Source organism: Rhinolophus hipposideros, assembly GCF_964194185.1.
Source record: "Rhinolophus hipposideros genome assembly, chromosome: 7".
In the NCBI taxonomy this organism is placed as follows: domain Eukaryota; kingdom Metazoa; phylum Chordata; class Mammalia; order Chiroptera; family Rhinolophidae; genus Rhinolophus; species Rhinolophus hipposideros.
Window position 1 is genome coordinate 51,770,119 of NC_138053.1, and position 27,398 is coordinate 51,797,516.

The 27,398-nt window shown below is 38.2% G+C and overlaps 2 protein-coding genes across 4 annotated transcripts in view; one reads left to right on the forward strand and one right to left on the reverse strand.

Moving 5' to 3' along the window:
• Positions 1–27,398, reverse strand: part of IQGAP2 (IQ motif containing GTPase activating protein 2) — a 266,105-nt gene that overhangs the window by 71,487 nt on the left and 167,220 nt on the right. For all 3 annotated transcript variants that reach the window (XM_081053199.1, XM_081053197.1, XM_081053198.1), the window contains 3 exons: positions 23,186–23,310; positions 15,711–15,874; positions 1,216–1,306 (listed from right to left, as the gene is read on the reverse strand). In XM_081053199.1, the coding sequence (XP_080909325.1) occupies positions 1,216–1,306; positions 15,711–15,874; positions 23,186–23,310 (380 nt within the window). The remainder of the gene's footprint in view (positions 1–1,215; positions 1,307–15,710; positions 15,875–23,185; positions 23,311–27,398) is intronic.
• F2RL2 (coagulation factor II thrombin receptor like 2) lies at positions 4,870–12,321 on the forward strand. The gene is made up of 2 exons (XM_081053204.1): positions 4,870–5,123; positions 9,106–12,321. The coding sequence occupies exons 1-2, from the start codon at positions 5,060–5,062 to the stop codon at positions 10,170–10,172; spliced, it is 1,131 nt and encodes a 376-aa protein (XP_080909330.1). The 5' UTR covers positions 4,870–5,059; the 3' UTR covers positions 10,173–12,321.

Below are 27,398 nucleotides of genomic sequence, written 5' to 3' on the forward strand. Positions count from 1 at the left end.
ATTAGTGTCAGTTCAGAGCCAGGGTCTAGTAATCCCTGAAAAGACTGGTAATGTCCTTTCCCCCCAGGATAGTCACCATGGTAAAAGGCCGTAGGCCTTTTTGGGGAAAGCCTGGGATAAAGATGAACAGTATACAATTTTGGTAGTGTAGCAGAGTCCTTTCTCAAGGGGACTTGGCCTCCCCTTTGTTAAAAGGGTTCTGGGTCTGTAAATGGGCTCAAGTCTGGGGAGTGTTTGAGGGGCCATGACTCGTTTTTTATGATTCAAGTTATACTTCTATTCACTTGACCTAGAATTCTTCTTCCCACTTGTATAAATCAAGTAAGAATTTAGTAGACTGTCTTTTTCACTTCTAGGAAAACCATGTTCAATTAGCCAATTCCATAGTTGTCCGTGAATCAGACTATTCTGATTATGGCTTTGACTCTGCTGTCCATCACACTAATTACACGCACTTATGTTCTGGTGATTAAGTACTGCCAACTGGCCTCTGCTGGCTTACTTACAGATTCAGGACTTGCTTGTCTCTCCACAATTGCATAAGCCAGCTCCTTAAAATAAATTTCCCTCTTTCTCTCTCCATATATATGTTTGTGTATATAGACAGACAGCATATATACTATATATAATACTTTCAAAAAAACAGATCTATCACCTGTCTGTCTGTCTGTCTATCTATCTATCTTAGTTTTTTCCAGAAAAGAAATCAATTTATCTATCTATCTATCTATCTATCTATCTATCTATCTATCTATCTATCTATCTATCTATCTATCTTTCTATCTTAGTTTTTTCCAGAAAAGAAATATATGTAGTTCTGTTTCTCTGGAAAACCCTGACTAAAACAATGAAAGGCATGGAAAGGAGGATGGGCATTCATTAAGCAGAGATAGGTTAGTTTTCTAAGGATTAAAATAAGAAAGGACCCAATTAAACCATAAATTTGAGAGTTTAGAAACCACTTTTTGCTTCCTGGATTTTGTTCAGCAACATTCTCAGGATTTGCTGGAGATAGCACCGAACCATTGAAAATAGTGTCGCCAACAGATCTTATTGTGTATGTGCATGCAAGAATGAAAACTGGTAAGAGCCCAAGTCTTTTCAGAAATTAACAATTACATAATCTTTTAAAAATTAGGAATTAAAACAGAAACTCAGAAGTATAACAGATACAAGCAAGGTGCACTGAGCCAGCAAAAGGAAGCGAGGGCTTACACTGCTTTGCTTTGTCCTGATGCGTGTTGGCCTCATAGACTGCACACTGTATCTCATCGAGCCAAAGGATTTTAGAAGCACTCGCAGGGTCCTGGGAATATTGTCATAGAATAAAAAAAAGAACAGTGAATGATGATGAAACAATTAATAACTGCTTCTTAGGAATCATTTTGTTATAATCTCCACAGATCTTCTTTAGCAACTCCCAAGTACTGCCATATACTGTGTACTAATGAAATAGAGGGGCGGCTGGATGGCTCAGGTGGTTAGAGCGCGAGCTCTGAACAATAGGGTTGCCGGTTCGATTCCCACATGGGCCAGTGAGCTGCACCATCCACAACTAGATTGAAGACAATGAGCTGTAGGTGGAGCAGCCGGATGGCTCAGTTGGTTAGAGCGCAAGCTCTCAACAACAAAGTTGCTAGTTCAATTCCCACATGGGATGGTGGGCTATGCCCCCTGCAACTAAAGATTGAACAGCGATTGGACTTGGAGCTGAGCTGCGCCCTCCACAACTAGATTGAAGGACAACGACTTGGAGCTGATGGGCCCTGGAGAAATGCACTGTTTACCAATTAAAAAAGTATATGTGTGTGTGTGTATGTGTGTGTGTATGTCTATATTAAAAAAACAAAAAACAAATAGACTCCCAATCCAACCACTGTTCCCGTCCCTCTGGCCACCCCATTTAGTGCGGCCCACCGTCATCTCTCAGCTGGACAGCTGCGTTGTTCTCCTGTTTGCTTTTGCTGCTTTGAAGTTGGCCCTCTACCACATTGGTCCTCTACAGAGAACCACCAGATGATCTCTTCAAAACGGTATCTCTTTACCGCTCTCCTTGGCTTAAACTCCTCCAAAGGTTTCCCCCTGCAGTTGGAGGAAACAACACTCCCTTCCCATGGACTGTGGGGATCTAATGATCTGATCCTGTTGACCCCTCTGGCTTCACCTCACACTCCTCTACTCCCTGTTCCAGACCTTCACACCAGCCTCCTTCAGATTATGACACTTTACCCTAGCTACGTGGCTGTAGGTTTTTTTAATCATTCAGGCCTTAATTCAAATGCCGCCTCCTTTGAGAAATGCTTCTCTGGCTACCCTTGTCAAATACTCTCTCCCAATTACTCAATAACCGTTCCCAAGGTGGCCAAGGTGGCCCAGAGTGCCATGGGATACTTTAAATTTGAAGGAAACACAATGACACTCAACATTTATCAGCTACAGAGACAAAAAGAAAACCAAAATAACCCCCCCCCCAAACCCAATAAAAACATAGTGATTGGCCTCACAGAGCTAATAGTTTAGTGTAAGAGACAGATGTATCAAAAAATAATTATAATATGTGCTTAGGGCAACATTAACTATAGATAGACAATCTAGAAATAGCCAAGAAAGGATTAACTTATATTAAGTAGGGGTGTTGAACTGCAGGGGGAGAAAAGACTAAGTAGTTAAGAATAGCTTCAAGAAGGAAGTGACAGCAGCAATGAAAAGGTATTGAATTATTGTTAGTATTTATTTTTCGGTTGATTCTGATATCTTGCTACAAATATATAAATATAAAATATATAAACTTGTCCAAGATTACATGTAAATTTTATCAGTAGAAATTAAATATCTTTTGGGAAGAGAAGAAATGGCAGGCTTCAAACCTATTTCCCTCACACACTAACATGAGATAATGTCGGTGGAAAGGGCTCTGAAAATGAGACAAAATCTCTGTTATTTCATCCTGCATCATTTGGGCTAATGGAGACCACTGCGGAAAGCTTGGCCCCTGCATCCACAGTCGTCTAGCGGTAAATCTGTCATATGGGAACTATCAGCTGTTAGTAAGATTTTCCATTTCTTAGCAGAATGAATGGGGAAGGTTCAAATAAAAAGTAGGATGAGAAGTTGAAGACTAGAGAAGGAATACAGAGACAGGAGATCAGGAACTATTTTTTGTGTCTCAATGGCCAAAGAGAACCCGAACCCTCCCCGAAAGTAAAGCCTAAAACTGAGGTCCATATCAGTTCATTGATGTACGTCTCAGTTTTTTTGAAGGTTATTTACCAAATTCCTTCATAACTTATCACTGTCGAAGATGCACCATACAAATGTTTACGCAGATGAGAAGGAAGTTACAATCCCATTTCCAAGCTGACGGTATTAGTTTTACAAGCCAAACTGAAGAGAGATTTTGCAAATCAAATGAATTCAAGTTAACAAATTAAATCATGACTCATTGAACTAAAGCGTTTGCTACAGCTAAATGCAAAACCAAGAGTAAAAAAACCGAACCCTACCAATGTAACATTTCCTTTTCAGTTGCTCACTAGAAAGCTGGAAATTTTATATTCACAGGATGGCCATGGCTCTATGTTGAGCCAGGTTCAACATATGAGTTGCAAATGGATTACATGAACAGAAACTAGGCCATATGCAAATCAAGTCATAAATTCCTGAATTTAGATGACTGCTAGAAAATTTTAATTAAACAAAAAGGTACCCTCTCTTCAATATTTTGGTTTTTTTGGTTATTATTTCTACAATAAAATAGCATTTTATGTCAGTTTGTGTTATGTAGTTGTTATGTAATTGAAGTCACATATTATGTAGTTGAAGTACTAAAGACTGACTTTTGATTGTAAAATTTGAGGTGGTGAAATTTAATCAAGCTGTGAAAAGTTTACACAGATCAATTCCTTCCTTCCATATACTTCCAGCCTTTAAGTCTCACACAAAATTTGCATTTTCTGATTCTTGCTTCATTTATAGGACACAGGCTGTTGGGTTGTCTGACTTAGCATTTAACCTGAAGCTTTGTTAATTATAGGAAAATCTGTTATAAGGCAGTATTTTTTTCCTCCATATTAAAACATCCTCTAGAATATAACTACTCATAAAAACTGATATGTTACACAACAATGTGAATATATTTGATACTACTGAGTTGTGTTACTGTGTTAACATTTAATAATGGCTAAGATGGTAAATTTTACGTTATGTATTTTACCACAATTTAAAAAAAAAGCTTATTGTAGACCTGCTCATGAACACCCATGAAATAAAGGGAGTCCCCTGCACAATTCAATGTTGTTTAATGATTTTAGTTTAAATAGTGTTGTGACCCGCCCTCCCCTTTGATCTAACCCTATTGAATGGTTCACAATATGTTGAACTATGGCAAAACAAAATACTATAAAACCAAGTTCTGGCCAGGCACAGATGACAAATTCAGACTAATGTGACACTGATGAAGAATTTTCAAAGTAATTAAGCACTTAAACAATTTTAACTTCATGAAAAATGTTTGCTTTCCACAATTTACTTAATTTGTAATTATGTAAGGAGTTTAAGAATTAAAATTTGAAATAGCTGGGGGGGGCGATTTCTGACAGCTAATTATTAAGTAGAAATCACACTCTGGAACTGCATTTTTAAAACAGGTAAAATGAGATATGGGACAGAGTCAAAACTCATTGCTACTCAGCATCTATGTTCAGCTTCCTTCTGCAAAGGACTGTATACTATCTGTATTCTTTCACTGCACATAGTATACTGGGAGGGATTTACAGCATCTGTTCAGAATGGATTGTTAAAGGTGGGTAAGAGTTAAATGACTTTCTCCGGGGATAATGTAATGTTCTCAGAAGTTCAGCCTGAGTCATGCACACTGAAACAAAAGTGCTGTCACACCCTTTCCCTGAAGAGGACCCGGGCAAGTTTCCTGCCTGCAGAGCACGAGAGAGCACAGTTCTACCGTTTCCATTTGCTGTTAACATGTGGAGCTGAGGTGAAACCGTGCTCCTTAATTTTATACATTTGAGAACATTTGAGAAACAGGACTCAGGTCATCGAGATGAAAGTCCTCATCTTTGCAGCTGCTGGAGTAATGCTTCTGTCGGTCACTTTTTGTCAAAGCGGTAAGCTCTTTTCTTACAGGGTAGGCTGGAGGTGCTGGTTTGTGTTAGAAGAGTCAACTGAATCTATTTTCTTGGTATTTCACACAAATTGCAACCCAAAAGGCAGAGTTTGATTTTAGTTATTAAAAGGTGGCATCATGGAAGTGAAAATAGCTGTAGTTCGTTCACTCTATTCAAACCTTATCAAAGACTAAGCGTTCTGCACTTATATTTAAAAATTTGTGGCACTGTCAAGATTTTTAGATTTCTACAATTATTTCAAGAATCAATTTGTGAGAAGTTTTTGTTTTGAAAGAATTTCCTCTAACTCAGCAAAGATGGCACTTTTTAAAGAGATTAAAAAAAATCCTATATTTGTACCTTCTGATAAGGCATAAAGTGGGGAGAACCAGAATATTCCCAGGAAGATTGAGTTGTCTGCTTTCAATAATCAATAATGCTAATAAATTAATGTTTCTTAATACCTTTTTTGACTTTCAGTGGCAGCAGGCAGTTTTCCCTACCTTCATATATGATTTTAAAATTTTAGAGATGAAGTCTCCTAAATACTATTATTCAACTCTTAATGTGTTTCCTATTTTCGCCAATATAACATTAGCATGTAATCTCCTGCTTGCTCCAAAATTAACCAATATGGGATAGATCTGTATCCACAACTCTTACTGTTAGGACACCCTCCAGCCAGCATTATTAGGAGTGGGAGCACTGGGCAGTGGGAGCATTGGGCAGTGGGAGCCCTGGGCAAGGGGAGAGCTGGGCAGACGAACAATGAGGGGCAAGAAAACCAAAATTACACAAAAAAGACCCAAACGTTTGTAAAGGAATGTTGTTAAAACTGACAGTTGGAATCACCGAGGTGGTTGTAGGAGAGTGCTAAGGGAACTTGTGGATAGTAGCATGTGTGGGATTTATGAATAGTATTTCTGGGAGTGGATGAACCAAGATGCAGCAGAATAGCAAAAGAGGTTTGTGGAGGTGGTTCCTTCAAGATGCTGGTGGGGTTTGGCGGAAGTGAAAAGGGGGGATTCAAAGGCAATTGGGTAAAAGGCAGTGAATTTGCTTTCTTCATTAGGGGTGGGGGAGAAATGTGAAGTGGCTGCAGTCTGTTCCCTGTGGAACAGTGTCTCTCTAAGACGTTTTCCCAGGTTGAAAAACATTTTTGAAACATTATACTGAATGAAAACCTGTATAAAGAATTCAAATAAATTTTTTTAAAAAACTAAAATTTAACTGTGAGTCCTATTCTTAAGGAAAACCAGGTGCTCGAGCATGAAAGACTTATTCAAGCTGAACCAGATCAGCTGGTAGTCTCATGGAAAAGAATCAAGACTTTTCCACAGTCAGCGTTCAGTATGTTTTCAGGCATGATGTCTTGCTCAATCGCAGGAATTCTCTGAAAGCTGACAAACACTTGGTTTCAACAGTTCTCTTATCAGATCCTGAAGGCAAACAACTCATACAGTATGTTCCTCAGCCACCATTTTCAAGCTTTGTGCCTATCTGGAAAGGCACTTCTTTTTGGGTAATGTCAGACACAAGAATTTTCCAAAATGCAAAAGTGAGCAGAAGGATTTGTGTGGCTGAACTCAAGTGTCACACAACATGCCTCACAGTTCACATCTAAACATAGACACAAACCACCACCACTTCCCAATTTTTCTTTTTTTTTCTTTAACCTGTCTTCCCTTAAACAACACCTGAGCACCTCCCTGCCCCTACTTGTTCAGGCAAAACTCTCCCTCTGTGTTACACACTGAATTCAATTTGTGCAATCAGCGTGATGATGTAGGCTTCAATTTCACCAGGGTTGAACTAGCAGAGAGGAAAACAGGAAGAGAAACTGGCTTTAAATGAGAACCAGATAACTTAGCACCAACCTCAAGTATTCAACATGTAGAAATTCAGAGGTCATGTGAAAAGGAATTGGCAGAGAAATGGTATTTTAAATTGGTAAGTATGAGGTTTAAATTCAGCATAAAATTTCTTAAGGTGACAGAAATTTGAGAGAATCTACTTTCTACACATGTCAAAGATGAATTTATGGAAAAATTATGTAATGATAGTTTTGAGTATGAAGGTTTGTTTTTGAAATTGCTCTTCCAAGAATTAGGATTATGAATATCAGCATGACACTTAAGGCCCAGTATTTATAGTATGTATTTGTGTTTCTATTCTTTTTTTTCCATTTCCAACAGCTCAGATCATCATTATCGATTTCATCTTGTGATTTTTCGTCTCGTCTCCCCTTAAAATCTACATTGCCCGTAAAATCTGCCTTTGAATGTTTTTTTTCCTCACATCTCTCCCTAGGCCATCCAACCCCTCCCACTAAATTAAACTACAGCCTCTATGCAGACTAAAAAAAATCCATACTTCTCATTTGGGCTCCACACATAAGTCTTCTAACCTGTCCTGGAACATTTTACACACGACTATCCCACCAGCACCTCAAACTCAGGAATACTCAAAACTGAGATCTTAGCTTCTCCCCGTGCCTTGGACCATCCTCCTCCTCCAAATCATCTAGAGTAGAAGCGTCCACGTCATTTTTGTCTCCTGCCTCTCCAGCACCCCCTCCATAGCCAGTTGGATGCCAAGTCCCTTTGCGTCTCCATCAAAGCGTCTCATGTATTCATCTTTACCATTCCACTGCCATTCTCTAGTTCAGTTAACTCACCATCTTGAGTTTAAATGATCACAATAGACTCCAAATCAGGCCCCATTGCCTCCAATTTCTTATCTTTTCAGTCTACTCTTTACATTATCACCAAAGTCGTCTTAAACACAAATTATATAATGGTTGTATTAGTTTTCCATTGCTGCTATAACAAATCACCATAGTGGCTTAAAACAAAACATTGTATTTCTGGAGGTTACAAGTCTGTCCCTTCTGGAGGGTCGAGGGGAGAATCTGTTTTCTCGCCTTTTTCAGCTGCTAGAAGCTCCTTGCCTTCCTTGGTTCGTGGCCCTTTCTTCCGTCTTCAAAGTTAGCATCATACCATCATAGCATCTTCAAATGTCTCTCTCTTTGACTTTGACTCTCTTGCTTCCCTCTTACAAGGACTCTTATGGTTACACTGGGCCCACGAGGACAATCCAGGATATTCTTCCCATCTCAAGATCCTTAATCACATCTGCAAAATCCCTTTTGCGACGTAAGGTAACACATTCACATGCTCCATACATTAGCACGTGGAATCTTTTGGGCATCATTGTGCTGTCTACCACAATGGTCATCTCTCTGTGCATAATTTTTTTATTGTACAACTCCAGCATCTATCAATGGACACATGATTTCTTAGGACAGTTTAAAGGCCCTTCAGAGATTTGGCTGTAAGCTCATGTTTCAACTTCATCTCTCAGATGCACTTTATTAGCATAAGACGATACATTTTTGTGTATCGTTTTCACTACTAATCTGAGAGTTGAAGACAGGGATGGAGTTTATTTAAAAGTTTATGCAATCAAGTAGGCAATAAACATTTGTTAAATTAACTTATCTGACATTCCCGGATCCCATGCCATCCCACATTCATCATCTACCAGAATCTTATTCATCTATTAAATTCCATCTCTTTACAAACCTCGCTCATCTTTCCTTACATTTATATTTTCCTTGACATTTTGCTCAAACATATAAATCTGTTAACTATCGTCTGAGTGCCGATACAGTTTATAATCAACATGACATTGGCCTAAAATGGTCTGATGTACAATTTTTGTTTCCTCCAACGGTATTACAAATTACTTACATGTAAGGAGATGTCATCTAGTTTTTGCTGCTGCATGGGCTAGCATGATGCTGGGGCATAGCATATGCCTGCTGATTGCCTGAGTTATAATGATTTTTAAAAAATATAAGTGGTTCTAAATTTTAACACTACAGAAATTATGTAGCATAATACATTTAGTTTTATTTCCTTCTGAATCATAGATATGGGTCAGCAAAATACCATATGTTAATACTTCTTTTTCATTACAGGTTTGGAAAATGATTCAGACAACTTGGCAGAGCCAACGTTATCTATTAAGACCTTTCGTGGAGCCCCCCCAAATTCTTTTGAAGAGTTCCCCCTTTCGGCCATAGAAGGTTGGACGGGAACCATAAGTGTAAATATTAAGTGCCCTGAAGAAAATGTTCCAAATCTCCACGTTAGTAATGCTACCATGGGGTATCTGAGCAGCTCCTTAACTACCAAACTGATACCCGCCATCTACATCCTGGTGTTCGCAGTAGGTGTGCCAGCCAACGCAATGACCCTGTGGATGCTCTTCTTCAGGACCAGACCGATCTGTATGACCATCTTCTACATCAACTTGGCCATTGCAGATTTTCTTTTGTGTGCCACACTGCCCTTTAAAATAGCTTACCATCTCAGTGGGAACAATTGGATATTTGGAGAGTTCATGTGTCGGGCCACCACGGTCATCTTTTATGGCAACATGTACTGCTCCATTCTGCTCCTCACCTGCCTCAGCATCAGTCGCTACCTAGCCATTGTCCATCCTTTCACTTACCGGGGACTGCCCAAGCGCACCTATGCCTTGGTAACATGTGGATTGGTGTGGGCTACAGTTTTCTTATACATGTTGCCATTTTTCATCCTGAAGCAGGAGTATTATCTTGTCCAGCTGGCCATTACCACCTGCCATGATGTCCACAACACATGCGAATCTTCATCTCCCTTCCAACTCTACTACTTCATCTCCTTGGCATTCTTTGGATTCTTAATTCCATTTGTGGTCATTATCTACTGCTACACAGCCATCATTCGGACACTTAGTACATATGATCATAGATGGTTGTGGTATGTTAAGGCGAGTCTCCTCATTCTCGTGATTTTTACCATTTGCTTTGCTCCAAGCAATATTATACTTATTATTCACCATGCCACCTACTATTACACCACTGATGGCTTATACTTTATCTATCTCATAGCTCTGTGCCTTGGTAGTCTGAATAGTTGCCTAGATCCATTCTTTTATTTTCTCATGTCAAAAATTAAAGATCACTCCACCGCTTACCTTACAATAGTGAAAGCATCTTAGAGAACAAGGAAAGCTATTTGTGGAAACATACATTCGTGGGATAGCATGCGCATCAGTGCAAGCAGCTCTATTCTCTAGCTCCATTTTTGAGCTCCTAAGAGCTAGTGCTTCAAAATAAAACATTACAAAAGCAATAGCTTTTTAAAAATCTTTATCCGTATTTTAAGAACATCAGTGCAGAAGAAATCACCACTCTCTTACTGGCAACGGACACATTTGCCTGACTGGTCCTTCAAGTCCTTTATATCTCCATCTTCCCTACTTCTCAGAGGTCATTACTGTAGATGACTTGAAGCAGAATGGGGCAAGGGTACAGCATGGGGAGAAGCTAAGATCGCAGTTTTCAGTAACTGGTGTCAATTTTGACTCTTCAGCCTCTCATGTTGATGGCTGCTTCATTAGCTGATGCTATCTTTGTAATGTCTCTCACTCGGGTCCATCATCCTAGGCCCACCTTTGCCTTCCAGCCACTCTCTTTACACCAGCCTATCTATCTTCTATTTTGTGGGCCACTGCCAGATTATTCTTGCTCAAATATCAGTATGAATACATCACTCAAAACCTCCAGCTCAAAAACCTCCATTGCCTCTCTACTGCTTTGGAACAAACTATAAATCTTCAGCTTGGCATTCAGGGATAACTTTTTAACTTTACTTCCCAATAAACCTTGCCTGTGATAGAGGCACTCGCCAAGATTCTTGCTTTGCTGTGATTTCTTCTCTCTCTACCCCTGCCCCTAACTGGAAAGCTATTTCTAACATGTTTGCCCTAATCCTTTCCATCTCTTGAAGTCCTCGAAAGACTATTCCCTGATTCTCAAGCTAGAAGTTCATTTTTCTATTCTGAACTTGCACAGCATTTTCTTGTGTTTTCATTACAGCGCTTACATACTCATATAGTTCATTTATACACAAGTGTTAATTCCGTAAATACTTAAGCACTATGTATAGTAGAGAAGGGCTCGTCCTCTCCCTTCTTTATGCTGCTGGTAGCAACCCCAGGTCCAGGTCTCCTCATGGTCTGTGGGGCCCAGCTCCATGCTTTATACGTCATGTGATCAAATGAATGAAAGAATAAAAACCCCAAAGCGTCTTAACAGCATGAAAGCCCACTGAATTCATAACTGAGAAAGCAAGGTACTCTGTATGACATGGGACAATATCATTTTTGGTTGGACATGTAAAAAAAGACATAAAAAAGGAAGCTAAGTTAAGAATATACTCTTCAAGTCATTTAGAAGTTTAATATAATGCCTCCATTATTTTTTCTCTTAAACAGTTTTCAATTGGGAAACGATATTTTGTTATAAATGCCCATTATCTTCCTGTATTTAAGTGAGTATATTTCCCTTAGTTTAGGATTTAGACAGGAAGTAGGCTATTAGTGATTAAGAGCATGAAGGATTGCTGAGATAAATTTTCAAGTCTGTAGGAATGTACCTTGACCATATACTCTGTAGTGACTAGCAAAGCAATAAAAAACATTTTAAATGCATAGTTTTGAATATGTAGGGTTTCTTATTTCATTTGACTTAGGTTAAAAAAAACACGCACATATGTGTGTGGTTATGTGGAGAATAAAAATCAGGTAAACACGTAAAAGCAAGAAAAAAAACCTAAAATAAGTTTTAAGATGATGAAAACTTCAGTGGAAGGAATTTGTTTCTGCAAATAAAGCCATCATCTGTAATACAGTTTTATCTAGGGAAAACATGCAACAATATTTACTTGTTAAGAGCACACTTAATTTTTATGCAGTAAATACACATGCAGCAAAACAGAACTTTTGGGGGGTATAATTCAGATGTTCCCAAGCAAAGCCTTCAATTTTAAAATAGCTCACAACTCAGTACCTCCAGTGAACAGACAGCAAGTGTTCTCTGCTAAGTATGTACCAATATGCCCATTACCTAGAATTTCCTCAAGAGATAAAAGGAATTTGGTGCCTACAGAAGGTTATACTTGAAGTACCTTGAAATACCATTAACAAGGACTAAGAATCTTCACCAACTTATATCACTGTCATCAACCTTTGATACAACTGAGCATCCATTCTAAGAAGATATTATCATTGAGACTTTTAACACTGTGTACTTTGGCACAAGCTTTGTTGTCTACTGATTAATACCAGTAATATAATTTTCTTCTATAACTTTCCAAGGCTGGACTTGGGAAGGCAAAGCACAGAAATAACACCATAAAACACACAACTGGAAACTTCCAGGTATCAAAACAGCAGAGGTTAAAAAAAAAGGAACACAGAGACCTCACCAAATAAACAAAATCAGATTCCCCGCCCCCCACCCCCCCAGGGAAAGAGAACAGGCTGAGAAAAGAAAGTTTCAAAATTAATGGCCAGAGAAAGAAAACTGTTTAAAAATAGGAATTTAGCCAAATTAGATTCATGGCTTGGAACTGCAGTGTTTTAAATCTGTCAGCTGTTGCCAAGATAGTTCAAGACCCTAATTTTACTGACCAAAGGTGGGTTAATGCCTGAACGAGAACCCAGATCCTAGGCTTATATTTGATGCTGTAAGTACACTATTAAAGCTACTGCTTTCATACTCAGGAAGGAGGCACAGCCGAGAGCTGGCGCTGTGTAGACACTTGTGGAAGACGTCGGGGATCCCTGGAGCTGGGCTGTGGAGTCCCATCTTGATCTACAATGCTCTGGAGGGGACCTCCGCTGCCTGCCTATAAAAATTTGTAGAGTCAGGCTTACCTCAAAGGGAAATACCCATGTGGCCGTGAGAGGTGGGGAACTCAGGTCTATTTTTATCCTGTACACAGAAGATTCCAACTTTGGTTGTGGACAGAGCAGTGTTTATGTCTAGTAAGGACTTCGTGACACAGATATCACTCACCCCTTACCTGTGTGGCAGCTAGAGGTGCCCGTAACAACACTAGCTATATAACTTAAGTACTTTTTTGGGGTGTCAGGTTCCATGCTAAATACTCTAACACTTATATATACTCATAATCAATGTAGTTATATGTATGTTGATATGCATTATATATCAACATAAAATATATTCATTTACTATATATATATATATATGTATATATATATATATATACATATATATATATATATATAGTTGAATTCTCACCATAATCCTGTAAGACAGGTACTATTATTCTCAGTTTACATATGTGAAAACTGAAGCCTAGAGAATTTTGGTGACTTGACTAAAATCCCCAGCTAATTTGTGGCAAAGCCAAGATTTGAACGGTGTCTTGTCTTCAAAACAAGTACCTTGTGCCTTCCAATGCCGGTGAGTGTGCTATGTGCCACGGCCACACCTACATCAGTGGGGACAGCAGAAGGCGGTCCCCTCTTCCTCACTGACTACGTCTCCTACTCTCCTCCCGCTGGGATGTGGGAACACAAGGCTTAGATGCGAGTCTCCTTCTCCCACTCATAGGCATGGCATTCAACCCAAGCCTCAGGTTCATTCACATCAGATAAGAAAGCACCCACACTTGCTGTGAGGCTCAATTGAGGAAGATTTCTGCGAGGGTATCTGTAAAGCAGAGGGGGTAAGGCCATGCTACTGCTATCCTATTGGAAGCCCCTACCTTAGGGAACAGTTTTCTTCACCTTTAATGAGGCAGTTTAGCACTGTGAACAGAATTTACATTGTTGTTTTTTTTAAATTTGAGTGAATTTTTATTTATTAAGTTTTTTCTTTTTTTTTTGCATAGGTAATATATGGTATAAAATTAAAAATATTAGAAAATATATCTTCTTCCTTCACCACTCAATGAGCTTCCCCAGAGGCAACCACTCACTGCTGTACCCTGTTGGGGACTATATGATGCCGAAATATTTCTAATGACTTGAGTTGAAGGTTGTTGCTTTGAAGGGAACACTTGGATTAGAGCAGAAGGTCCTGTTCTAGAAACTAGACTAAGTTACTGTGGGAAGTAGCCCTTTGTGAGTTGTTTACATTGTTTTCTGAAAGTTTAGAAACACTAAGTAAGTAATATATTCACACACCCTGTAAAAATTTTAAAAATCTGAACGGCATAAAAACAGAGTGAAAAAGAAGTCTCCCATTTATATCAGCCTTCTACCTAGTTCACCTTTCAGAAGGTGTCTCCTTCCAGAAGTATTTTATGCACACGTAAGTGTACATATACATGGGGGTGTATCCCATTTTTATGTATGTGGAAGCCTGCTTTTTTCACTTAGCAATACATATACATATTAAAAATTGTCTAATATAAATCCACTCATTTTTTATGTATTTCACTGTATCGATATACTGCAATTCATTTAACCCGTCCCCTCCTAATGGACACTTCGGTTGTTTTTCGTCTTTTGCTATTGCAAACAATGCTATGATAAACATCCTTTTCCATCTGCCATAATGCACCATAATAGTTTCTGAATCACACAGAATGCATGGTCACTAATTATTTTGGGGTAACTTTGGACAACTTAGTCTTAGTTTCATTGTCTGTGAAATGGTAATAATGATAGTTCATAAGGCTGTTATGAAGATTATCTGAGAATATGCATCAAGTACCTAATATCATGCCTGGCAAACAGCAGGTGATCAATAAATGTTTGCTCTAACCAAAGCTACGTTTCCTGTTTCAGAAGAGGCAGTTTCTCGGTTCTAAAGACCCATCCAGAGGAGACGCTCACCCCTTTTGGGTTTGTTTGGTAGCCATGAGTGGCTAGGTCCCAGGTGGCATCACTCCCACTCTCCACTGACAGGTTATACAGCCTCACCACTTAGCCCAGTACCCTTCCAATAGTGGCCAGTATCTGTAGGACTCCTTATAATATCAGTACAAGCTCCATAGCCAGATAAAACCTTCTGCTTTTTATGGGGACTCTGGCCAGGTCACAGGTCAGTCTCCTCCTATGCCTAGAACAAACCATGCTGGTACCCATTACCTGCCTGCATCATCCTGCTTTCCATCCACCTAACCAACTCATTTTTACCTTTCAGGCGCAACTCCTTCTATGTCTCCATGCCAGCTCAGCTTTTCTTAGGATTCTAATCCACAACAATCCCAACCATCTCTGAATCATTCTGCGTACTCCTCATTTTGACACTTTGCCACGTACTTATCTCTGCTGTTACTTAAGCATTCTATCCGAGAATGCCTACTGCCTCAATGAATTTCTAAGCATTGAGGATAAGGACAGAGAACATTCAAATGGTATCTTGGGTTCCTTGGATCCCCTTTCCCATACCAGATGCTATATATTGCATTATGTACCTAGTACATGCTCAGTAAATATCCTATAACTTGGATTCTGAACAAGAACTCACCCACAACTGAGTTTTCAGTAAAAGAGTAGAAGCAGTCATCAGCTCTGAGCTGGCTTTCCCTTAATGTTTGATGGCAGGAAAATGATAGCCCTATTCCTTCCATTCTGATCCAAAGGCAATTGCTGGGACAGGAAGCAATTTCCTAAAGCTCATAAGCTTTAGGAAAAATGGTTTAAAAAAACCCTCCTTTCCACCTTTTCCCTCACCCAGTGTATGAATTGGAAAGAAACAAAGCTCCTAAGACTTACCATGAGTTTCTGTGATTTAGCATGGTATAAAACATCCTGGTAGTGCTGAGCATGCTCTGGGTCTACATCTTTGATCTTAGCAGTAGGTAACATCAGCCCATCTACAGTTTTTAAAGGATTCCCTTCATCAATAGCTTCATTGATGTACCCTACAGCCACAATTCCTAGAAAATGAAAAAAAAGTTTTCCCTTTAAGTCACAGTACATTATAAATTCTCTAGAATTACCGATGGCAAAATTAAGTTAGCAAGGGAGGGTGGGGAATCCACACACAAAAATGTAAGGGCTAATAAATAAGTATAGCCAAGGATGCAGGAGAAAAGACCAATGTACAAAAATCAGTTGTATGCCTATACACTTGCAATGTGCAGTCTGAAATGAAATCAAGAAAAAAAATTCTATTTACAATACATTCCAGTTACAAGTACATTATAATTACAAAAAAAAAAACAGACAGGAATAAATTTAACAGAAGAACCATAAGATATGTACACTGAAAACCATGGAGCACCATTGAAAAACATTAAAGATGACCTAAAGTAATGGAAAAATCATCTCCTGTTCATAGATTGGAAGACGTAATATTAAGATAAAAATACTCCTCAAATGGATCTACAGATTCAATGTAAGCCCTATCAAAATCCTATTTTTTTTTAACAGAAATTGCCAGGCTGATTCTAAAATTCATGTGGAAATGCAAGGGACCAAGAATAAAAAAATACAATGTTGAAAAACAAACCACTATGCTGTATACCTGAAGCTAGTACAAAATAATATTGAATGTCAACTATAATTTAAAAAAAATGTGGTCATGGGATGTAAAGTACAGCATAGGGAATACAGTCAATGGTACTATAACAGCTATATATGGTATTAGAGGGGTGGTAGACTTGTTGGGGTTATCACTTCCTGAGGGGTGGAACTGTCTAATCACTATGTAGTTTTGTATACCTGAAACTAATAAAAAAGAAAAAGAAAGAACAATGTTGGAGGAATCTTCTAAATTGCAGAACTACAAAGCTATAGTTAATACTGCACGGCACTGGTATAAGGATGGGCATACAGATCAATGGAATAGAATTTAGACTTCAGACATAAATCCTTACATCTATGGTCAATTGATTTTTGACAAGGATGCCAAGACTATTCAACAGGAAAATAATAGTCTTTATAACAAATGGCACGGAGTCAACTGGATATCTACATCCATTAGAATGAAGTTGGATTCCCTATTATCACTCCACAAAAAAATAACTCAAAGTGAATCATAGACCTAGAAGTAAAAGGTTAAATTATAAAACCCTTGGAAGAAAACATAGGAGTAAATCTTCGTGGCCTTGAATTAGGAACTACTTTTCAGTGATGATGTCAAAAACACAAACGACGAAAGAAAAAAAAATTAAATAAATGAGATGTTATAAAAATTAAAACTTTGTGCTTCAGAGGACACCATCAAAAAAAGTGAAGACAACCTACATAATGGGAGAAAATACTTGCAAGCCCTGTATTTGATAAAAGACTTAGCTACCTGTATGCAACTATGCCAAGTACATAAGGAACTCTTACAATTCAACACTAAAAAGAAAACCCAATTTAAAATGGATGAAGGGGGGTGGCCGGATAGCTCAGTTAGAGTGCAGGGCTAACTAATAACACCAAACTTGCCAGTTTGATGCCCACATGGGCCACTATGAGCTGCACCCTCCTTAAAAAAAATAAACAAATAAAATAAAATTGGCGAAGGACTTGAACAGAAGTTCTTTAAAGACATTTCTTTTAATAAGCACATGAAAAGATGCTCAATATCATTAGTTATTAGGAAAATGCAAATCCAAATCACAATGAAATACCACTTCATACCCATTCGGATGGCTATAATAAAAAAGAAAATAACAAGTGGTGTGAGGACGTGGGAAAATTGGAATTCTCTTACATTGCTGGTGGGAATGGAAAACGGTACAGTCACCCAGGTAAACAGGCAGCTCCTTAAAATATTAAACACAGAATAACCATATGATCCAGTACTTCCACTTCTAGGTATATACTCAAGGAAATTGAAACCATATGTTCACACAAAAGCTTACACATGTATGTTACAGAAGCAATATTCATAATAGCTAAAAGTAAAAACAACCTAAATATCCATCAACTGATGAATGGATAAACAAAATGTATAGCCATAGAATGAAATATTGTTTGACCTAGAAAGGAATATGAAGTACACTGATACATGACACAACATGGATGATACAATATGAACGAACCATAACGAAAACATTATGCTGTGACAGAAGCCAGACTCAAAAGGCCACATATTACATGATTCTAATTACATGAATGTCCAGAATAGGCAAATCCATAGAAACAAAGTAGATTAGTGGTTACTAGGGGATAGAAGGAGGGGAAAAGAGGAGTGACTACTAATGGGTATGAAGTTTCTTTTTATGGTGATGAAAATGTTCTGAATTTAGATAGTGGTGATGATTGTATAACTTTTAAATAATAAAAAGCACCATAAAAACATAATAAAAAGGCAAATTATGGTATAGTAATTATATCTCAATGAAACTGTTATAAAAAGGGGTGGTAACTTTACATAAAAGTAGCAGCAAAGATGCTAATTCCTAGTGTAACCCTCACTTAGATAGTAATGCCAAGATACTGGATGATGGAAGCAGAGAATACCAGAGCTGGAAGAATTTAATATAGACATACAGAGAAAAACAAACAAACAACTGAAGTACAAAGAGGTTTGGATATACATTCTTGGGATTCCTCTACTTTACCACTGTGTAAAAAAAAATGCCAAAATAGAGGTAGTTATGAAATCAAGCAATTCCATACAGTGTTAGAGTAAATTTCCAGGTCAATACAGTCCAATACTGTCCAATGGAATGTTCTATGATGGAAATGTTCTGTATCCGGGCTATCCAAAAATGGTCACCATTAACCACATCTAACTAGTAAGCATTTAAAATGTGGCTAGTATGACTAAAGAACTTAACTTTAAATTTTATTTAATGTTAATTAGTTGAAATAGCCATACATGGCCAAACCCTTGGAAGAAAACATAGGAGTAAATCTTCGTGGCCTTCAATTAGGCACTACTTTTCAGTGATGATCTGAGATGAATCTGGGAAGTGTAGGAAGGCTCCATAGAAATCAACACAGTCATGCATGTTTTGGGATATTTTTAAAATTCAAGTATGGCTAATTAATACCACAAATTGTTTCTCTAATACCACGTGGTAAAATAACATCTGGAGCTCTCAGTCATGGAGGTACCAAAGGAAAAATAAGCATATTCACCAGTTTAACCTTCTATCATCTCTATTACATCACAGGATCTTAGGACATAGACTGTAAATTCCAACAATGAAAAGCACAGAAACCAAGCTATGGAATCTGAAAGGCTTTTGAAACGTCAGCAGAAGAAACCTATTTGGAGGCCACTTCTCAATACCACCTTATTATTAAAAATAAACTATCAACCAGTCATAAAAACTATAGTGTATGTATAAATATGTGTATATACATGAATATATGTGTATTATATATATATGGCAAAAAATGTATACACATGATTTGTATTCATCTTTTGTTATTGGTATATATCGAGTATTACAATTTTAATAGAGTTTTTTCCTTTCTTAAAATGTGTATACTTTTTTTGGCTATATATATTTATTATATATATATGTATATATGTATACAAAATAAATTTATATATATTTATTAAAGGGGCGGCTTTTGCTTCCCAGATTAGTGCTGATGGACAAGAACTACTAAACAATCTAAACATTAACAAGCAGTAGGCTTAGAAAATAAACATTCTTAAAACCAAACTTATTACTTCTCATTTTGTCAGTTATTTTTCATCAGAAACAATCACAAGTCACTTTATGAATGTGATATGCTATGAAATAGAGTATTTTTCATTTTTAAAATGTATCTTTATCTTGACATTGAAATTAAGGTAGACTATTTAGGTAAGTATTGTCCAAATAGATCATCCATAAATACCACCTTGTTAAGAATGAAAAAGGTATCTGGAGAAGGTAAGGGACAATCTAAAATGACTAGAAATTATTCCCGATTATAATACTAAAGTATTTTGAAGAAAAAGCGAAAGTACTTCTCTAACATACAAGTTACATTATCTTAAAACACTGGACGAACTCGGGAAAGTCTAAGTACTATCCACATACAAGGTATTATCATTTTACCGTGCAGTAGTTATAAACTGGAGAGCACAGAATACTTCATGTCATTCTCTGGACACCCTCTTGGATAGACTGTTCTAAACACTTTTAAACACCCCATCCAAAAATGATCTTAACAGAACTATGTCTGAGAAATGAGTTCCTAATGGCTGATCACCTGAGAATGAGTCCATTCCAGCTGACTTGATTGAAATCACCTACTTAAATTTGTTTGCTGTGTTCCTAAGAACACAAGGCCCTGAGGTCATAGTAAGTGACCTCACAGGAGCTAAAAGACCTACTCAAAGCCCCCTTGGGTGCTACTGATTCACTTCCTCTGTTGATAAGTAAAGAGGAAATCCCATCTGAACAAAGATTGCTGGGCCTCAGTTCATGGACCACTTTAAATCACTGTGTGAGACCATAAGATTCTAGTCCAATGAGATAGTGGGCATTCTCTTAGAGGTCATGAATTTGAACAAGCAGATGAGATAACTTACAAAGAATGGTACCTACCAAATTTAAAAAGCACAAATTCAAAGGAAGGAAACGAGGCCACCTGGTTAAAATAATGCTCCTTTATGGTTCTACTGGGAAAAATGCACTTTCCAGTAAGAAATCAACAGAACATCCAAGTCTGAGGAAATGCATTCAGCAGCTTTTCCATTAAATTCACCTTTCACTTATCATGTCGCATTAGCTGCAAACCTTATACACATTACAATTCAGAGGATTAGATCTGTGTGCATGTGGCAGGGGTGGGGTGGGAAAATAATGCATTTGCAAGATGTCCACGAAAAATTCTCAGCCCTTTCAGATGATTTAATTACTTTATTGTACAATTTGTGCCTGTTCACAATGGTGTATTTTTTCATTTTAGCTTTTTAAGTAATTTCCTATACAAATATCAAACTCAGTACTTGAATAACTTTAAACAAAAATACCTCATTTTGATGGAAAAACAAAACAAACCAAACAAGAGACATTAAATATTCTGCATTAAATCTCCCAAATTCTAGAAAGGAAATATGATAAGGAATACATGAAATAACTGTTCTGGTGATGGCATTCACCCCTCACAAGATGCTTAAAAAAAAATAGAACGATGATATAGCGCATGTAGTAGCCACGTGACATATCCCATGGAGAATAACAGTACTGTAGTTACTAGACAAATTCTAATTCAAAGAGATTTTTGCTTAAAAATGATATACACCTACAAAAGACCACGTTCTTTTAAAGTTATACAAATGTTACTTGTTTTTCTTTTCATGGTAAAAGCAAAGGCTCTATTAGATAGTCTGGGACAAAAATGGCCCTCCCCCCCACCCCTTGTTAATCATTGTCAAGGATGAGAGTAAAACTACAATTGCTCAACATTGAGAACTAAGGCACCTTCACTTGCACAAGCAGCACACACCAAAATCACCAAAGCAGACGTGCAAGGTGGGGATTGTCAGAAAGAACTGGGAAAAAGTTAGCAAACAAAGATGGGACATGCTTCTTTGCTTTGCCGACCCAAAGAGAGGAGTCCTACCCTTGGGTCGCATTAGCTAAAGTACCCAAACCATTGCTGGAGACTCAAAGTATGGTACTGGTGTCTATGAGGAAGGCAGGAAGGCAGAGGACTGGGGAACCGAGCTTTGTAACAGGACATACACACCAGTGTTTTTTTCCCCTCACCAGATGATGTTGAACATCTGCTCAAATTAGTGCTTCTCTCTTGGCTAACATCTGGCAAGAACCACCGGCTCCCAAGCCAATGTGTCAGACAAGAGCTAAGTGGGCCATGTGTAAGCCATCTCATTGCAGGGATTCCAAAATGCTTCAGTAAAAGGAAATGCAAAGGAAGCAAAAAACTGTGATTGCAAAAGAGGAAATCTAGGTTTGTACACAATTTGAAAAGGACAAAAGAAAGAAAGGGATTCATATAACGGTGACAGATCTATGGTACACAGCATCAACACGGGGTCAAGACAACACACCTGGACCCTGTTTTCTTTTTTTTTTTTTTTCTTCCGCCTCCCACCACCAGCACTCGGGCTGGGTCACGTGCCCGCTTGCGGCACCTGGACCCTGTTTTCTATTTGGGGCCTAGAGTGAGACGATTTTTAACAGAAAAACAAACTCAGCCTCGATGCTGGGCATAGTGCTCGCAGGAAACAGTAAAAAAAGAAAACTATTCAAATGCAATTAACTAACAAAGTCATATGTTTTAGCTCAAGAGTAATTTTAGTATCCTGAAGTTAGAGCATTCAAAGACCAGACCTAAGAGCTTACCAACATACTAGAACAAAACACCCTACATTTGTGAGAGAAGTATCTGCCTCCTCTATCAGCAAACTTAGAACAATTTAGAAAAATAAGTCAAAGGTGGTGGTTAGAAGAGAGGTCAACAATATTCTTCTCAATCTTAATCCGATGTTACTGACAAATCAAGAAACTCAGAGAAAGCCAAAAATGATGGTGCTGGTTTGTTTGTTTTGATGATGGAAAAGACAGCTTGAAACTTGAATTTGGTAATTTATGCTACAGAAAAGCAGTGAATATACTGATGGTTGAAATAACACAGCTCCTCATTCTTCACTCTGTTTTTACAAGCAAGCGGCAAAGGATAAGGAAGCCAGCTGTCATTTAGAAAGTATGTTTCAGGACGTATCTTCTTGGGATTGTCCCACTTCATGTGGGAAGTTCATAATTTCAAGAAACACAATAAATCACCACGACTTATGATTATAAAGCAATGATTACAATATGTTCCAATTTCTTCATAGGGCAGGAACATGGGTTATATTTCAGAAAATGCTCAAATGAAAAGTCAAAATAAAATTGAGTGTTTACAAAGCTGAGTTATCATCTAGAGTTGTCATCTCTGAAGAACCAATGAACAATATGAGGACTTCTATTTAATTTTTCCATGTATAGGGCATAATGTCACAGGAAGGTCATAGTGTCCTGCCACCTATGAGGAGTCAACCCAAGTTCCTGTTGGATGTGTTGTAAACAGAGAAGCCATTCTTCAGGCACCCTGCTCTGATCACACTGCTACTTATGTACTTTTTCTGTCCTTTCATGTATTTTTATGTATGCTTTATAATATGTTGGCACAGTAGTAGAGGCATAACATTTACATATAAATAGACAGATACATATTAGGGGAACATGCTCTCATAGGGCTCTGTGAGTAAAAATTTGCACTCCTAATATAGAGAACTAAATTGTCCAGACACCTTATTTTCGCTATATGAGAGGAAAAAAGTGTTCCATACTTACTTTCATTTTCTTCTTGAATTTGAATATTAACCATATCAATACAATTTTGAATTTCATTCCAGGTTAAGTTCTCTTGCCCTTGGGATAAGGTTTCCAGTTTAATGGAGAGTAGTTCATTTGCATAACTGTGGAAGGGAAAACAATCAGAAACATTCATTCTTTGTTCAGCTCTGTCAACATAAGACAAGCTCACTTATATTAATAGTGTTCATTTTCTAAAACTTCTTTATGTACAAATGCTATTTAATTCTCCAAAATCCAACCTCGTACCCAACTCAAGCCAAACAAAACAAAACAAACAAAAAAACTTAGAAGTTCTCAACTCTGTGAAATTGCTTTTTTTTCCCCAGTTACTAATTTTCCTCCCATTTGTGTGTCTTGGCTCTGAATTACCATGGCTCTCAACCCTTCCATCAAGGGTTCTTTTTATTATTCTTGTTCTTTCCAAAATCTGAGCTGTGAGAGGCCTTTCGACTGGAACCCTAACATAGCTGGGTTACCTTGAGATCCAATATGTCCACTGAGGAATCCAATAAAATGCAAACCCAGTTCTAGAAATCTTGCTGAATAACACACATCCTCACTGTATGTTTTCTTGAATATCCTAAAATTTCTCCTCACTTGCCCATTTCTCCTAAGGATTCTGATTGGCTACTCAAACACCTCTCTTCTGTGTCCCCTCACTGCCACAGCACTCTCCCACCTCATTCCTGACCCTTGACCCTCCTCATCTGCACAGCCCTCTGGAAAATAAGAGTTTGGTCAACGATTCCAATGATTTTTCTTGTCTGGGAAAATTTTAGGGGGAAAAAACCATCCATCTTGATATATTGCTAAGAAACTTTCATTTCTCGATAATCAATTTCCTATTTAAAAAATCACAGAACCAATGTTATAACCTTCAGCTATCGTGAGCTATTCTAGCCCAAAGTAAAGGCATTCCATAGACAGTTTTGCTTGCTTCTGTATCACACCAGGGAAATAAAGACCCATCCTCTATGTGCATATTGATTCACTAGGCAGTTTGACTTCTGAATAGCACCTGTGGATTTGCTAACAGAGGTTAAAAGAATTAACATCACAGTGAGTCTAAAACTGTTTTCCTCTTGTGACAAATTTTCTTAAAGTTCTGCATGTCTCAAGGTGACACTGAAGTGTCTTCCATAGAAAGTAGCTTGAGAGAGAACTACATCTTTCAAAACAGGAAGTGTTGGTGGTGACTCATTATCTGCAGCTAACTGAGGTGTCACCAAATGCAGGCCTGAAACTGGCTAACTGGGATGGGTCTGATTTTCACCTTACCAAGAGTTATGAACCTAAGAAAATATTCTGTGTCACTAGTAATATACAATAAACAATATTGACCATAATAACAATATGGATAAATGGCAACTTGCACTGGTTAGCATCCCTTATAGAAAGAACCATTCTAAAAAAAAAGTGCAAAATCCTTATGCGCGTTTCACATGCTTAACGTCTAAATGATGACCCAATGGGAATAAAATGAGAAAGCTTAAGGATGAACGCAGGAAAAAACACACAATCGCCCATCATTTCTTTAGAAATGAACACACACTAGCCAAAGGGAACAGATTTTAGGGGTAACACAACAGAGTTCCACAGGCTTTTCCCTGAGGATGAGTGTCCAGTACCAAAGTATTCTGTAGTTTACCCACAAGGTCCATGTCCTTTTCCTCCTTGCCTCTCTCAGAGCTTTCTTCACTGTCTGCTATGGACAGACTAGTAAGATTGTATTTCTAACAGTTTGGGAAGCTTTGAAAAGATTAAAATTCCAATTTAGTTCAGCAAATGTTTATTAAGCACTTACTATGCACAAAACCTGTGGCAGGCACTACAGGGAAAATAGGATGAACAAGAAGCAGCTTTTACTTCAACAAACTTTCAGTTTAGTGGATAAGAAGACAAAAACTCAAAAGGGCGTAAAAATGGAACACAGGAAAGGCCATAAAAATCAAGATCGTCCGTAAGAGTAGAAATGATGGGGTTCTGAGGAAGGAAACATTAATGGTAGAGCACCTTGTCCAGGACAGGGACTAAACCAGGCACTTAATCCTCAAAACTGTTCTGCCGATACACAGCAGGTGTTTTTGTTTTGTCAGTTTTTGTGCTTTATAGATGAAGAGAAAAGGGCTTGGCTAGGAAGAGTCAAACTCAGATATTTTTGGCCCCAAGGATATGTTCCTCTAACCACATCATGCTAGTTCTCAGAAGAGATGACATTAGCAGAGGTAAGGAGAAGCACGGAAAGAATTCATGGAAGTGTAATCTATGGCAGCCATGGCTTGGAAGCTCTAATACTGGGCCAGGCAGAGATGGGTGACAGGTACCGTGTTTCTGGTGGTGAGAGGAGCATGCATAGGAGCAGACCGGCCAGAAAGAACACCGGGTGTTCGGATCCAGCTTGGCCAAAGTGCAAAATACAAGGAGGGATATAGCTGGAGCTAAGGTCAGAACAACACGTTTGTTTTACAGTGAGGAATCTGTTCTTAATGCAGATGAGAACGCTGAACATTCAAATAGAGTAGCATTATAAACATACCAACATTTGAGAACAATTAATGTGGGAACAACGTATGCCTAGAACCAATGCCAACCCTACATCACTTTTGTGAGAGTTAGATAAAAGTACTTTTCCAGTAAAACACAGTCCCAAGAATGGAAGCCATGGTAAATAGGTAAAAACTTTGTAAGAATTCATCAAGGTGGACATAGCACTTTTGTGCTATGAAGAATGTGTACAACCATAGGGACTGGCCCAGATAGAGCAGTGTTTCTTAAACTTGAAAACCGGGTTAAAAAGCTGACACTGAAAGTGGAATGGTGAGGAAGGTCAGCAGTTGTCAATATATGAACTAAAGGGGACCCTGAAATCTGATGTCAGTGTTGTCATTCAGGAACCCAGAAAGTGCTTAAATCAAGTTTTAAAAAGATTATTAAAAGAAACACAAATTTTAAAAGCTGCTCATACAGAATACCTGAACTCTGAAGCTGTATCTGTAGGCCCCAGGTGAAAACTACAGGGGTAAAAGTGTTTTTTAAATGGGGTGTGGGACCATTAATAGGTTATTTGTAAATTGGGATGGGGGAGGGAAACATTTTTGATAATCAAAATGGGTGATTTGGAGAGAGGGGGTACTGTCATTTACAGGGCGTGGTCAACAATGTTAAATCATGGGACAGTCTTGACAATTCTCTCATCAAGATTTCCCATTAGCGCCCCATCAGTGCTCTGTTAGGCTTCCTGTGGGAGTGACCAGTCTGTCTTCTACTCTAGCACTAAGGGAGCAGTAAAGCCTTGTTAGATAAAAATGAATGAGGATAGGAAAGATGTAGGAAGACTAATTTGAAGGTTATTACAGAAGCGAGGTTAAAAAGTCTCAATGAGGTGGGCACTGGGAAACGGAAACATTTTGCAGAAGTAGTGCACACAGATTGGCTAATGTCAGGGAGAGAGGATAGCAGGCTGTTCACAGTACGAGGGTGCCTGGCAGAGGGCAGTGGAAACTCAAGTTGACCTTGAGGTTTCTAAGCTTGGAGGAAAGGTGGTGTCATTAATAGAAGCAGTGGAGGTAGAAATAAATTATCTTGGAAAGAGACTCTGCGGTGTTATATGAACGAGGTGGACAAATTTATTTACTATAAGAGCATCAGTTTCTCCATGAAGACTAAAAACAGGGAAAATTCACTGTCCTACTACTTTTGGGCCATTCTCTACATAGACATGTGATTAAACACCGTTTTTTAAAAATTCTAAGTTTTAAAAAATTTTCCTGTACAACTGCATGTGACCCAAGGGGATTCCCCAACCTACCTACTTGAGCAGCTCCAGCGTCAAGATCTGAAAAGAGCACTTTTGTCAAGGTCTAAGCAGACACCTCCCCCTGGTGGTCACCAGAATCCAGGATGGAAAATCACTTGCTATAATTTTTTTTTTTTTGTCTTACTGAATCTCTCACTGGGCTCCTTATTCAGGCCTCTAGGTCTGTTATAGTATTTTATAATACTATCGATTACACTATCTAGTAGCATATTTCAGGAACAGGAAACAAAAGATACTAAACTGATTTTATGTCCACTGCCATGATTTTCACTGTGATCTCAGGATTCCTTTGGTTTAACAATCAGAAGAATGGGGTTTGGGACCCACCTGCCCAATTCTGCATTCATAAATCCAGATTCAGTTTCCTTATTA

Coding starts and splice junctions, on each gene's coding strand:
- F2RL2 (XM_081053204.1), top strand. CDS start 5,060: ATGAAAGTCCTCATCTTTGCAGCTGCTGGAGTAATGCTTCTGTCGGTC. Junction 5,124..9,105: donor GGTCACTTTTTGTCAAAGCG/GTAAGCTCTTTT, acceptor TTTTCATTACAG/GTTTGGAAAATGATTCAGAC.